This window comes from Rhinatrema bivittatum, chromosome 6, assembly GCF_901001135.1.
Source record: "Rhinatrema bivittatum chromosome 6, aRhiBiv1.1, whole genome shotgun sequence".
NCBI classification, from domain to species: Eukaryota; Metazoa; Chordata; class Amphibia; order Gymnophiona; family Rhinatrematidae; genus Rhinatrema; species Rhinatrema bivittatum.
Genome location: NC_042620.1, coordinates 296,511,623 through 296,526,482, shown reverse-complemented (window position 1 = coordinate 296,526,482; position 14,860 = coordinate 296,511,623). Strand labels below are relative to the sequence as shown.

Here is a 14,860-nt window from a genome sequence, read left to right as displayed (position 1 = left end):
TTAAAGGAACCTAGTCACATCTGGATGCGCAGCCAGCGGTACTCCCTGTATGGAACCGCGCAAACAACCAAGAGCTGCCACCTGCACTCTGAGAGCTACATGATAAGCCCTTGGACAGTCCAGCTTGTAGAAACACAAAATATCCGACACCAATGCACGGGTAGGAACAACCTCACATTCTACACACCAAGATTCAAAGACTTTCCACACCCAGACATAAGCGAGGGAGGTGGAACTCAAAAGCATAGCCACTACCGTGTCAGAATAACCTTTGCCCCTCAGGCACTGCCTCTCAAAAGCCATATGCCGCTAGACAAAAGCGATCAGCCTCTTCCAAACAGATGGGCAGTTGATGTAGAAGGCCCGGGAAATCCCGAAACCGTGGGGGCCCTGCCACCGCTAGGTTGACCAGATCCGCAAACCATGGACACCTCGGCCACTCTGGAGCTACGAGAATTACCTCTGCTGGGTGGAGTTCTATTCGCCTGAGCACTTTGCCGATCAGAGGCCAAGGCGGAAACATGTACAGCAGGACGTTGGTTAGCCAGGGAAGAACCAGGGCATCTATCCCTTCCGCTCCTGTCTCCCTGCAGTGACCGAAGAAGCGTGGGGCTTTGGCATTCCGGAATGTCGCCATCAGATTCATGCTGGTTATGCTCCACGTGTCGCATATGAGCTGAAAAGCTTCGTCTGCCAACTCCCACTCCCCGGGATCGAGACAGTGATGACTGAGAAAGTCTGCCTGAGCATTGTTGACGCCAGCTATGTGAGACTCCGCAATGCCGACCAGATGCTGCTCTGCCCAGCTGATCAGCTGTTGAGCTTCCACTGCCACTGGTTGGCTTTTGGTTCCTCCTTGGCGATTGATATAAGCACCGTGGGCGCATTGACCAACCTGCCCTGGAGGATAGGAAGGAAAGCTCGCAACGCTAAACACACAGCTCTGGTCTCCAGACAGTTGATCGACCACTGAGATTCTTCTTGGGACCATTGCCCCTGCACAGATTTCCCCAGACAAACTGCTTCCCAGCCAGAGAGGCTGGCATCCGTGATAACCAGTACTGTCCACTCTGGCACTACCAAGGGAACTCCGCGGGTTAAGTTGTCTGAAAGGAGCCACCAATCGAAACTGGACCTTGCAGAATCCGTAAGGGGAAGAGGCAGATGAAATTGCTCGGAGACTGGGTTCCATCGTGAAAGCAAAGCTGACTGCAAAGAACGCATATGAGCAAAGGCCCAAGGCACTAACTCCAGAGTGGAAGTCATCGATGCTTGGCCAATAAGTCTCGAACCTGCCCCTGCAGCTTGCAAATGCGCTCCGCAGTAAGGAAAAATCTCCCTTGTTGCATGTCGAACAGGGCTCCCAGGAATTCTAAGGACTGGGAGGACACCAGATAACTCTTGGCAAGGTTGACCACCCAACCGAGCGATCTCAGTAGCTGAAGCACTCTGCGGACCACCAAACAGCAAAGCAACTCCGACTTCACTCATATCAGCCAGTCGTCCAGATATGGATGCACCAAAAATCCTTCCCTCCGGAGCTGAGCTGCTACCACAACCATTAATCTTGGTAAAGGTCCAGGGCGCTGTGGCAAGCCCGAAAGGCAGAGCTCGAAACTGAAAATGATGACCCAGGATAGAAAACCGTAGGAACTTCTGGTGAGCGGCACGGATGCCGATGTGAAGATATGCCTCCATTAGATCCAACGATACCAGAAACTCTCCCTTTCGAACTGAGGCAATGACAGGCCCTAGAGTCTCCATGCGGAAAGAGGCACCCAAAGGCATCTGTTGACTCGTTTTAAATCCAGAATGGGCAGAACGGCCCCCTCTTTCTTGGGTACCACGAAGTAAATGGAATAGCAGCCTTTTCTCCGTTCTGCCGGAGGAACTGGCGTAATGGTGCCGAGCTGGAGAAGGCACTGCAAAGTGTCTTGTACCACCTTCCGTTTCTCCTCGTAAGCGCATGGGGAGACCAGAAACCAGTCGCGAAGGCGACGTGCAAAATCTAAAGCGTAGCCTTGTCTTATCACGGTGAGGACCCACTGGTCTGACATCAATCTGGCCTATTCCTCATAAAACAGGGACAGTCTGCCCCCTACAACCAGCACCAAGGAATGGACTTGCGTCTCTTCATTGCGCAGACTGGGGATTACTGGTTCTACCAAAGCATTGGCCTTGAAAGGACTGGGACCAGGTCTGCTGTCTGCTTGAAGTTTGCCTAAAAGAGGAACCGGTAGACCTGGGCGTTCGAAATCTTCGATTCCCACGGAAGCGAGACCGAGTAGAAAAGGAGCCCCTCAACTTGGGCCTATCCTCTGGCAAACGATGAACCTTATTCTCTCCCAGGGATTGAATCATGTCCTCCAGGTCCTTTCCAAAAAGCAACTTGCCCTTAAAAGGCAATGAACCCAGCTGCGTTTTGGAAGAAACATCCGCAGACCAATTCTGTAACCACAGAAGTCTGCATGCAGAGACAGCTGACACCATGAACCTGGCCGAAGTCCTCAACAGATCGTAAAGAGCATCCACACTATAAGCGACTGCAGTTCCAGGCGACCTGCCTGGAGAGCTTCCCCTTCCGAAAGATTGGCGTTGGCCTGCAGCTGTTGTACCCAGCGAAGGCCAGTTCGCAAAGAAAAACTGCTGCACATGGCAGCTCGCACTCCCAGTGCCGAGACTTCAAATATTTTCTTGAGCTGAAGCTCCAACTTTCTATTCTGCAAGTCCTTGAGGGCTGTCGCTCCCGTGACCGGGATGATGATCTTTTTGGTGACTGCTGACACCGCCGCATCCACCTTGGGAACTCGAAGAAGGTCTAAAGCTTCCTCCGGCATAGGATATAGCTTATCCATAGTTTTAATAACCTTCAACCCCAGGTCAGGGGTGTCCCATTCTCTGAACAGCAAGTCAGTTACGGAGAAATGAAAAGGAAAAGAAGTGGTCGGACCCCGCAGGCCCAACAACACCGGATCCATAGCCCCCATTCTGGATTCCTCTGGTGGCACTTCGATGCCTAACTCCCCTAGAATCGCGGGGATAAGCAGACCCAGATAATCCTTTCTAAACAGGCGGACCATCTTCGGGTCATCTTCAATAATATGGGAGCCGCGGCCTGAATCCTGCTGTTGATTCGCATCTACATCCACCCCCAGCGGGGGCTTGGATTGCAGGCCCTGGTCCTCTGGGTCAGAAACATGAGCAGAAGAATCTGTATCTGTATGGGGCACCACTGACCTTAATGGGCACTTCACTTTTGAAGACCCAGCGCTCCCCTTAGGTTTGGACCGCTTCCGTGGATTCGACCGTGGTACCAGTAAAGACGTTTTCCCTCCAGCCTGACTTTTTCCCTGTCTTCCCTTCCTGGCCTTAAAGGCCTTATGAAGCAGCAAAATAAACTCAGAGGAAGAGGAGTAGTCTGAAGCCCCCTCGGGGCTATCCTCTGTTGCAGGCAAGGCATGCCCCGTTGGTTCCCCCCCCCCCCCCCCCCCGAGGGCCCTTTGATGCGGGGATAGAAGTGGGAGAATCCCCTCTCCTACCTCGGCTCGCATCGCTGCCCTGAACTTGCTCAAAATGGCTGTAATATGGACTGTAGGTGGCACCTTAGGATATAGGGCAGAGTCTGTTAAAACTTCTCTGTCTCCATTTGCTGGAGGGGAGGCAAAACCCAGGAGTCTGGACTGATCCGGGTACATACAGGGAAAGCTCTGGTTATGGAAATTGATTGGACATGATTATATGTCTAGTGAGCCTCTTTGTGTTTAATGGGAGCCCTAAAGGAAAGATTGGGAGCTGCTGGCTTATTACATTTTCTCTGGTTTGTTTCTAGATCCCAGCAGAGGAGAAACTTCTGATCCTGAAGATGAGGTAGGAGACGAACAAAGGTCAGAATCTAACGAACTTTTCCAGAATCTTCTGGATCACGACATGCAGCCAGAGGAGTCCAGGAGGAGGCCGATGTGTACAACAGGGTCTGAGGCCAGTGGGCTGAAGAAGGTGGCAGATCAGCTCTCTGAGGGGGAGGAGGAGGGCCGCTTCCTAATGGAGCAGCTGCAGAGAGTGCAGACCATGGAGGAAATAGGAGCTGTCGGCAGAGAGGAATGTGTAGGAGTCGAGACAGTGCAGAGAGCCCCACTTCCACAGGAGCAGCAGCACCCAGTGACCACTACACCCAGGAAGAAAAAAGAAAAGAAAAAAAAAAGTAGTCTCATTAACCTGAACAATGTGCTGTCTGCCCCATCCTGCACAATTAAAACCCCCATGCTGCCTATGGCGGTGGAGGTGGAGGAAGAGGTGAGGAAATGTTCTAATACGATGCTGATTCTCGGGGTCCACCCTCAAGACTGATGCCTGTAGCGAGAGCTTGTGTTTATTTTACAGGAGGAGGAGGATCAAAGGCTAATTATTAAGGAAGCCTTCGCAGGTGATGATGTCATTGAGGACTTCCTGAAGGAGAAGCGCAGTTCAGAGCAAGCTGGGAAGCCCAAGGATGTGGACCTGACTCTGCCGGGCTGGGGAGCGTGGGGTGGCACGGGGCTGAAACCCAGTGCTAAAAAAAGAAAGAGGTAAAGAAGCAGGCCCTAGGCCCCCTGAGAGGTGGCAGTGGTATTATCATTAGAATTCTTATATTCCACATATTCAAAATGATCTCTGTGGATTACAAAATAATACATACTCAATCATGTTACACATTACATAGGAAAACCAAAAACCGTAACAATTGTAGTAATCGGGCAAATGTGGAGGCAGATGGGGTGTATAGCAGTGTCTGCCTCTGCTTTTCCCTTACTGTGTTTAAACAAGCTGTCTTGTAAAGTTCCAGTAGGGGTTTTGGTCCTGGAGAGAAGTGGATATATATATATATATATATATTTTTTTTTTTTTTTTTTTTTTTTGCAGACACCAATACCTTTTATTGGACCATAAAAATTCAAAGATACATGGTCTGTAAAGAAGAGGGCACGTGTGACCCTGAACACTAAAGTATAATTGAATAATTTTTACGTTGGTCTAATAAGTCTCAGAGTTGGTGAAGAATCCAGTAATGTTGTGTCTCGGGAGCTTTCTGCAGTGCGCAGCAAGAACTAACACTCTCAGGATTTTTTCAGGTTTTTGATCAAAGCTGCTCCTGGCCCTCCGAGAAAAGACCACAAGCTGCCAAACGTCATTATAAATGAGAAGCGAGACCTGATGGCTACAGCCCACCAGGTGAGCAGTAACTCAGGCAATCGGGGACTGATGAGAGCAGTAAGTGACAGCTGAAAGGGGACAGGGATATGCAATAGGGGAATCACAAATATTAGGCTTCCATCCTCTGCCCCAAGAGCTAAATCTCACCATAGTCACATCAGGGACAAACAGAAGTGGGGGGTATATCAAGTTCTCTTCACTGGTAGAGTATTACACAAGACAAGTCACAATGTGCCTAATATATCAAGGTGCAAGTATTCCATTGACCATGGTGGCATCCCTGTTTGGTCCCAGTGGACAAGAGAGAGAGAGAGAGAGAGAGAGGGGTAAAAATATACATAATTCACAGAGATCTCATTCCTCCCAGGAGCATCAAAGCCAATGTGCAGCGAAAGCTCTTATAAGAATGCACAGGATCACTAATGCACTGTTTCTGCATAGCCAGCTTAACTTAGTGCCTCTTCGAAATTTTCTCTCATTTTGCATCAAAAGGAAAAATGCTTAGTAAATAGGGCTCGTAGTATTATATTTCTTCCCAAGAATATATAACTTTTTTTTGCTGACCATGGACTTAAGGGAATGAGTTGTTAACTGCCTTCTCTGGCCAACCAATAAGGTGCGTTCAGCAGAGCACACAGTTTTACCCTTAGTTGTACACACCCTTTTTGTGTGCAAATGTTATGCCGATGCAGCAAGGAGCTTTGGGGTAGATTTTCAAATAGCGCGAATTGGCTTACTTTTGCTGGCGCATCAGGCGCCAGCAAAAGTAAGCTGGATTTTAGTAGATACGCGCGGAGCCGCGCGTATCTGCTAAAAAACCTGGATCGGCGCGCGCAAGGCTATGGATTTTGTATAGCCGGCGTGCGCCGAGCCGCGCAGCCTACCCCCGTTCCCTCCGAGGCCGCTCCGAAATCGGAGCGGCCTCGGAGGGAATCCTCTAACGCCCTCCCCTCACCTTCCCCTCCCTTCCTCTACCTAACCCACCCGCCCGGCCCTGTCTAAACCCCCCCCTTACCTTTGTTGGGGGATTTACGCCTCCCGGAGGGAGACGTAAATCCCCGCGCGCCAGCGGGCCTCTTGCGCGCCGGGCCGCGACCTGGGGGCGGGTATGGAGGGCGCGGCCACGCCCCCGGACCGCCCCGGGCCGTAGCCACACCCTCGTACCCGCCCCCAAAACGCTGCCGACACGCCCCGAAAACGCCGCTGCGCTCAGTCCCGCCCCCCGACACGCCCCCCTCCGAAAACCCCGGGACTTACGCGAGTCCCGGGGCTCTGCGCGCGCCGGTAGGCCTATGTAAAATAGGCTCACCGGCGCGCAGGGCCCTGCTCGCCTAAATCCGCCCGGATTTGGGCGGATTTAGGCGAGCAGGGCTCTGAAAATCCGCCCCTTTGTGTATTAAAAAAAAAAAAATGTCCATGTAAAAATGTGGGTCCTGCTTAGCGCTCTTGCATGGAAATCCTATACAAATGAAGGCATTAACTGTTATATCCCCCTCCCCCACAATGCAGAAGAAAAACTATGACTTAACTCAGTTTTTATTAGTGCTGGAAATGTTATTCCCAGTCAGAGGTGAAATAAAGTTTCCAGCACTTGTCAGTCTATGAGCAGAAGCTGAAGCTCCAATACCTGGACTTGTAATCGTAATTTATACACAGAAAACATGTTTTGTGTGGAGAAAGCATTTTCTCTGTGCATAAATACGCTTATATGCATAAAAAATACTTTCTGCACTAAGCATTTAGGTGCCTACAGGTCTCTTTTGTGCACCCAAACCATGAATTCTGTGCATATAAATCACAGCTGAGACTCCTGCTCCCCTAAGTTTACAGTTGGCATCCTTTAGCTATGGATTAGCTTACTGTAGCTGGAGTTACCAAAAAAGTTTTAATCTGTGCCTTAAGAAACTGAGTGCAGAATTTCAGTGCAGGATTTTAACCCACATGTTCTTGCATCAGCCCCTACAGGCCTTGCTGAGTTGCCAAGGGTGGGGCAGCCTTGTTAGAGTGGTGAATGTCAAATACCTCACTTGAACCCCTGTCTAACTCAACTAGGTCTGTCACTCTATGAAGAAGACTTCGTGGCCAGAGAGTAAAAAAAAAATTTTGTAAGGTTGTGTCCAACAGCACTATCCACGCACAGCTGCCTTTGCAGAATAAGTAACATAGAACAGGCACAAGTGGATTTGTTGGAAATTGTAATCTTAATGGTGTAGTAATTAACCCGATTGTAATGTTACCTAAGAGCGCTGCCCCTGTCTCAGCCTTTTACGTGGCAGACCAGCCCGGTCAGTGGTGGAAAACACAGACTTGTCTCTTGCCACAGTCATTATATATAAAGGCACACCTAATGACTGTGGCAGGAGACAAGTCTGGGTTTTCCACCACTGACCAGGCTGGTTTTTTTTTAGGATGGGAAAATGTGTTTAAGGGGACAGAAGTTTCCAGGCTGCCGCTGTCGCCCAGCACTGAGCAGTACATGAACTCTACCCTGCATTGTGTCTCCTCCACAGGTGAACGAGCTCCCGTTTCCCTTCGCCAGCTGCCAGCAGTTCGAGAGCAGCGTCCGCGCGCCTATCGGGGCTACGTGGAACACGCAGCGCGCCTTCCAGCAGCTGACCGCGCCACGTATTATCACAAGGCCGGGGCACATCATCGCCCCCATTTCCAAGGAGGATGTTTTCCGGAGCGCCCAGCAAGCCAAGCCCGCCCACGAGCTGAACCCACGCAAGCAGTTGGCGCCGCGTGCTCGCCGTCAGGACGCGCAGCAGAGGGAGACGGGGAGAGCGGTTCTCTAGTCTAGGGCACCTGATCGCGAGCTAAACATGGATCGTGTGTCCGGGCGTGGCAGCAGCTGGAGCATGAACCTCCTGCGGAGTGGCCGGAATCCTAAGCAGCTCTAGCTGTCGCTTGCTTGCGGTGCTGTCACTGCTGCCTTTGCATATAATGAGAGCAGGAAGGACTAGCATTTTCTGTTTAACCGTGCATCCAACCAGCTGAACAAATGCAGAAACTCTGAACTCTTCTTTTTTCAATAAAAATCTTATAGTATCGGGGTAAAAAGTAAATCCTACAGTGATTGCAATCACACCAGATGTTTGCCCCTTATTATATTGATGAAATGTGCACAGCAAACTTTTTGAAGCCATTTCTGCCTTGTGGGACAGGTCATGGGTATTTACAAATAACAGAGGGTTGGAATGTGCACCGCCTCCCAAAAAAAAAAAAAAAAAGATCTCTGGTAATTAACATGTTTGCAAGTATTCAAATAAAGTAATCTGGAAGAATGGTGTTTCAGAGCCTTCTGCACAATCTCATTAATAGTGCTAAAAAAGAATATTTCTGCCTTAATCACAGTTTCCAGCACTCACAGCTACTCTTGTTTAACAGCGTGTGCCTCACGACAGCCACCCTCGCCTTTCATCAGTGACGGCATACCTGAATAGCAGGGGCTCTCCTGCAGAGTGAAATGTGAGCATTAGGAGAAGGCAAACTTGTATTACTAGAATGACATAGATGCAGTTTTTAAGAAATAAAAAGCTGCGGCCGGGTCAGTGACTGAATAGTGCAGATGATATGGGTTCAATTCCTGGTACGTCTTTGCTCCCCAGTCTAGCTGGGGGTGCTACAGCAGAGCAAGTACAGTCAGGCAGCTGTGACACTGGCTGGACTTGGATTACATGTGTACATTGTACAAGTCTGAAGGGAACTGAGTGGTTATAAAATAGGGGGAAAATACCTTCAATAATTTAAAATGAAGGCTCATGTTGCCATAACCTAATAGAGACTGGTTCCAGTTGAGCTCTGTGAGGAAAAAAAAGCTATTTTTATTCCTGTAGTCGTCATTGAATACTATTGCCTTCCAGTGATCACTTCTCTTTGTGCCTCCCACTATCGCTCTTCTTTCAGCCCCACCCAAGAGCTGCCTCTGATCATGGCTCCTAGCAATACTGTCTTGAAGGAGATGGATCCTGTGATGTTTGCTCTGGTTTTACAGCCATCTCTCAGGCCAGTGCAATATCTGTGCAGGAAAAATGGGTATTCATGATTGAGCGCTCGTTTTCCTAATGCGTGCCTATCCACTTCTCCCGGGCACCCATGCAGTAGGCAAATGAGCCGCTGCGTTAAAAAGGAGGCGCTAGGAGGAATTGTGCATCCCTAGCACCTCAGCATTGAGCACCCAGGAGAAATGTCTGTGCTTGTAAATTGAGCGTCCATTTTCCTAACCTGACCGCCATCAAGACTTTTTTTTTTCAGGTTGCTGCTTTCTGAGGATCCTCCGACTTTAATCTGAGGAAACACAGAAATATAGTATTTTCTGCTTTTCTAATCAACTTTTGTTGTGATTTTCTTAAAATGTTAAAATGTAATTTCCTAATTTCCCTATTCTCATGCTAAAAACTTTGTTAATCTATTTGTTTCACTGTAAACCGATGTGATGTGCAAATGAACGTCGGTATAAAAAAAGATTTAAATAAATTAAATAAACTTTTGGGGACCTCCTCAAAACTTAAATGTCAGCTCCGGGACTGGCGTTAATTTTTGAAGGTTAAAATGTGCGTGTGGGGTGCCCAGTTAGCTTTTTACATCAGGGGAAATAGCTAATAGCCTCATCAATATGGCATTTACATGTGATGAGCGCTACTAGCTACGCCCTGGTTTGGACGTGTGTTTTGGGCGCGCTGATCCCCCTTGAAAGCACGTCCGTAACGAGCTTTCAGTCCTGGTTAACCTGGGGGCACAGTATTTCATTGGCCGGTCTGCGAGTGCTTCTCTTCTGCCGGCTTTAGTTACAGTCTCTCTCTTCCCTGGAATCCTTCCTCCTAAGAATGTTGGGACACAGCTGTGGCTGTGATTGCATGTCCTAGTAATGCTATCTTTTTTTTTTTCTCTTTGGTACAGAGCTGCCCTCTGTGCTAAAGCTGAAATGCATTGCCCTTATACCAGCTTCTGAATACTATTATGGGAAAAATAGGCTTCCAATGACAAAAGAACTACTAGAGGTTAAGACTCTTCCATTTGACCCAGGGAGAGACAGGGAATCCCATTTCCTGCAAAGCAAAAAGAGCTGTCCTCTTGCCAGGAAAATATTACTTTAAAAAATATGTCCTAACTGGCTTGTAATTGCTGTAACCCCCCTGTAACGCTTCCATTAACAACCCATCTCTCAAAAATACACACTTTTAGTCTCAGGTCAACTCTTTAACAAAGTTGTTAGATGTTAATTGTTGCAAAGGACAGGTTACAAAGGAATGCAAGTGTCTGATACGTTTCAGCCACTCCAGCCACCAATCAAAGGTGAATTATTTTTATATTAAAAAAAATGCATACCACTGGTTTCAATTAGAGAGAAGATCAGGTCCAACGGCCCCTGCAGCACACAGACACAGGAGTAAGGTTGCAGGGGCTTTTATTTGGAGATGTAAACATCTCACTTGCAGCACTGCAAGTACTCAAGAGTAAGTAATAGGCTTATACTCAATCATAAATATCAGTCCAGGTCTTTTCACGATGAATTCTTCCAGTGATAACACAAAAACAGGCTGAGACAAGAACTATGGCTCAGGAGCCACATGTGGCTCTTTCATGTAGTAATACCCACCTAGGAGCCACATGTGACTTTCATTTGCAAAATGCTGCTCTTGCTCTCCCATCACCATGGCAACTAGGCAACACAGGACAGGAGGGGTGGTGCAGGGAGGAGACAGGGTGTGAGGCAGGGGGAGGAAAGTAGCACAAGGGATGGGGTGAAGGATGTTTGGTTGGGGCTGATAATCCTCCATCATTGCTCAGGTGTGGTTTAGAAGATGTTCTGCTGGGGCTTCCAAGAGACGGGTGGGAGGGGGAAGGTTGGAGGGATTGAGAAAGAGAAACTGGTGAGAACAGAATGGAAAGACAGACATTTTTGTTTGGGGAAGGTAGAGGAAACTCAGACTGGTGAGGACAGGTAAGGGGAGAGAGACTGGTGGAGATTGCTTGTGGTAAAAAAAAATAATTAAAAAAAAAAAAGAAATTTGGAAGCTACTTGAGCTCCTGAGGTGACACCAATGGGTCCCTCCCTCAGTTGAGAGTCTTTGAGTCCCGTAGCCTAGCCAGGCATGGACTTAAAAAAAAAAAAAAAAAGTGGTTGGAGGCCAAGGGAAGCTCAGCAGTTACAGCTTTCGCCTCTTCCCCCCCCCCCCCCATAGCTAGAGACCCATTCATGCTCTCAGCCAGGGAAGGCTGAGCTCAGGTAAAGGAAAGTTTAAAAAAAATTAAGTGAAAGAGTAGAGAAGTTTTATTTCCGCTATTCCTTCCTTACTGGGTCTTCTTCCTTCGGTGTTGGTGGTCAGCGTCTTTTCCCTTCTTCCTTTTCGCTTCTTTGGGGAGTTTAGTGAGGTGTGGAGGTGGTGCAGACTTGGCAGGTTGAGCAGCCTCTGTGTAGGCCCCGCTCTCAGTTTCTTCAGCTGCATGGTAGGCTGCAGCAGCAGTCATTCCCCGCACGCTTGCATGTAACAGTGCGCACATGCAAGCCTATTTGTGCGGGTTAGGCTGTGGCCTATATTTGTGTAGTTATGCGCTGGGTTTCTTTTGCGCATACTTCTGCAGCTGTCCAGCGAGCACATATTTGTGCACGTGCCTGATTTTTGGGCGCACAAGTAGCCACGTACAGCTCAGTGTGGGGAAGTATGGCGCCAGTGCCAAAGACGTCTAAGCATCTTGCAATCTGTTGCTTGCCATACAAGGGCAACACAGCCAGGGATTTCTGCGTGTCTGTGTAAGGGCTGTCTGGATGCACGAGGTGATTTTTCTGACGCCGGCCCATCCCCTCTGACACGGGAGTGGAGCTGAAGGCAACACAACAGGAGTGTCCCATTTTTCTTCCCTTCTGATGACAGAGTCATCTTCCAGGGCTGTTCTGTCAGAGAGCGTCCGATTTGGGCCTATGGGGCCTGGTGTGGACCCTTCCTCCTTTTCCTGGGTGGGCTTTTTGTAGGATTTACAGACCTTTCTGCAGGGCTACCAAACAAAGACAGCTATACTTTCTAAATCTGTTTGTGTGCTCGGTGTTGCCACTTGTCAGCCACTACTTGCAAGTGCCACGGTGAAGCAGCCCTGGTGATTTTCAGGAGGATGTAGATGAGGATATATCAGATGACTCTGACAGGGATTTGGGTTTCTCCCCTCTGGAAGAGGGGGAAATTTCCCCGGATTTAGAGCCACATAAGACACTGCTTCATTTCCTAGCGTGTAGCCAGATGGACTCAGGACCAGTGGGTTATGTGCTCTTCTGCTAGCAGATGGGAGACAGAGTCAGATTTCAAAGCTGATGTCACCTTAGATATATCCCTACAGTGATCTCAGCTCCCCAGTATCTCTCCGTCTCCTAGCAGATGCAGACACTATCCCGCACACTAGCACAGTGTTAGGAAAATTACAGCAAGAAGACAAAATTACCTTATAGAAGATCGAGCCCCGCTCCCCTGCGGGGATACCTAAGGGTCCCTCCCCCAGTTGAGAATTCCTGAGGTGATTTCCATTATCCCTCAGAGGTGTGCCTTGGGCCAGTAGCCAGTTCCCGGCATGGACTTAGCCCCCAGAGTGGCTGAAAGGCAGCGGGTGCGTAACCGAGCACGGCGGTGAAGGTAAAACCCTCTTCCCCCGCAGCTGGAGACCGGCACACGATTGGTAAGCGCCAAGACCAGGTAAGCAGAAAACTTTAAATTCAGGTCTCCGGTCTCCGAGGCTCGGATTGCTGTACTGATTCCTCCTTTCTTCTGGCGAGGTAAAAAGGGAGCACCGATCGGGTTGAGCAGCCTTGGTTGGGCTAGGCCCCGATCCGGTGCAAGGGTCCACAGACATGGAGACCCTCGGGGGGCGTCGGCGCCATCTTCCCTTCTCGACCGGCGGTACGCGTGGGGCAGGCCAGACGGCCGATGCGACTAACTTGTGCGCCTCCAATACAGACGAGCATAACCGCGCAGACAACTGAGCTGCGTGCACAACTGAGCGCACACCGCGCATAACTACACGCGCGCATTGAAGCTCATTACCTGTGCACCCAGACAAAGAGGCAATGGCACCGGCGTCCAAGAAGGCCAGAAGGCACTCTCTTTGCACAGCCTGCCACATAAGAGCCGCGCAGCCTGAACTGGAGTCCTGCCTGTGTCAGCATTGCGAAGAAGCCCAGGGGGAACCAAAGCCTTGTCCCTCATTGTCTGGGGATGAGTCCGGAACTACTCATACGATAGCACCCCAGATCTATGCAACTCCGAGATGGCTTCTCCACAAGAGGACATCTTAGGGGCCCCTACTCCGGCTCCCCCTGGGATTAACATGGACCCAGGGATCTTCTCCTGTTTAGAAATTTTCCAAGGGCTGCAAGCCTTCGTTCAGGCGCAATCAGCCCCTGCTGCGTCACGGGCTCAGTCTTTGCCGGACGCACAAGATCCTCCCGCCCTACTCGAATGCCTCGAGACATGCCTCACCTAACCAAGAATTTCCCTGAGAGGGACTCGGACACCTCAGATGATGATGGCGGCTCCCTGGAAGAAGGAGAAATCCCTCCAGGCCTGGAACTATACAGAACCATGCTTCGCTTCTTCCACAGGGATGAATTACCAGCCCTTGTTTCCCAGACTCTGAAGACTCGGACCCTATGGTGGAACAAAAGAAGAACCCCATCTTGGTGTCCCTTCGTAAAGCCTCGTGCTACTTCCCAATGATGGAAGCCATCCAGGAACTGATTGACCTGGAGTGGGATGCCCTGGAGGCCAGCTTTAAAGGGGGTCGGGCCTTGGACGCCTTATACCCTCTGGAACCAGCGATCAAAGAACGCCCGCGTTTTCTGAAAGTGGACGCCATGGTCTGTGCCGTCTCAAAGTGAACAACCATTCCTGTTGAGGGAGGGGCTGCATTGCTATCATGTTTCTATTGGCTAATACTTGTTTTTTTGTATCCAAAGACACTTGGGACAAAGAAACTATAGATGATTCAATGGATTTTAAGACTGTCTATATTCCTTCCAAGGTCATAACTTCTGGACATTGCAATTTAAGTCCAGACTCCAGAGCATATGGCTGACCCCCACCTACGCCCACACCAGTGCCTGTACCCAACACTGTACCTTGCACAGAAGGCATTGCTTTGGTTAGGCCCACCGCTTCAGAGAGGGCTCAGTCTACTTTTCCCTCTCCTCTCCCAGGCCTCATCCTGTCAGCTGCTCGAATATCCAAGATCTCCGGGGTCATTACCCGTCACTTTACCTCTGAATTCCCAGACTCATCACCGGGGGGATCTTTGCCATCACCTGTATCGGACCAACCGTATTTTCATGGCCAGGAGGGACAGGCCTATTCGGCACGCTGGGGCTCAGCATGATGTCAAGGGTCAGAGGGGATGGTATTCGCTCTTCCACCGTCCCTTCAGCGACCATTCCTCCCAGCGTTGATGTCGGATTATCTGCGAAAAATCCCTCGAGGTATCTAAAGAGGGTGAGCTTGATGTCACTCCTCTTAATCTCGCCTTTCTTTTTGTATGAGGCATTATATTTTGTGAAGAAACTTCAAAACAGGAAAAAATGCAGCGGGAGACTTCTTGCAGCGCTCCTACTCGGCGGCCATCTTGAAGCCTCCGATTCATTTGGGTTCTAAGTTTGTATACTTTGATCTTGTGCATTTGAGATCTTACCTTG

General features: G+C 49.5%; 1 protein-coding gene across 1 annotated transcript; it reads left to right on the top strand.

Moving 5' to 3' along the window:
• The first annotated feature begins 3,698 nt into the window (after positions 1-3,698).
• Positions 3,699-9,707, top strand: LOC115094397 (U3 small nucleolar RNA-associated protein 14 homolog A-like). Its single transcript, XM_029607410.1, has 4 exons — positions 3,699-4,293; positions 4,381-4,565; positions 5,109-5,208; positions 7,701-9,707. The coding sequence occupies exons 1-4, from the start codon at positions 3,928-3,930 to the stop codon at positions 7,983-7,985; spliced, it is 936 nt and encodes a 311-aa protein (XP_029463270.1). The 5' UTR covers positions 3,699-3,927; the 3' UTR covers positions 7,986-9,707.
• Positions 9,708-14,860: the final 5,153 nt, after the last annotated feature.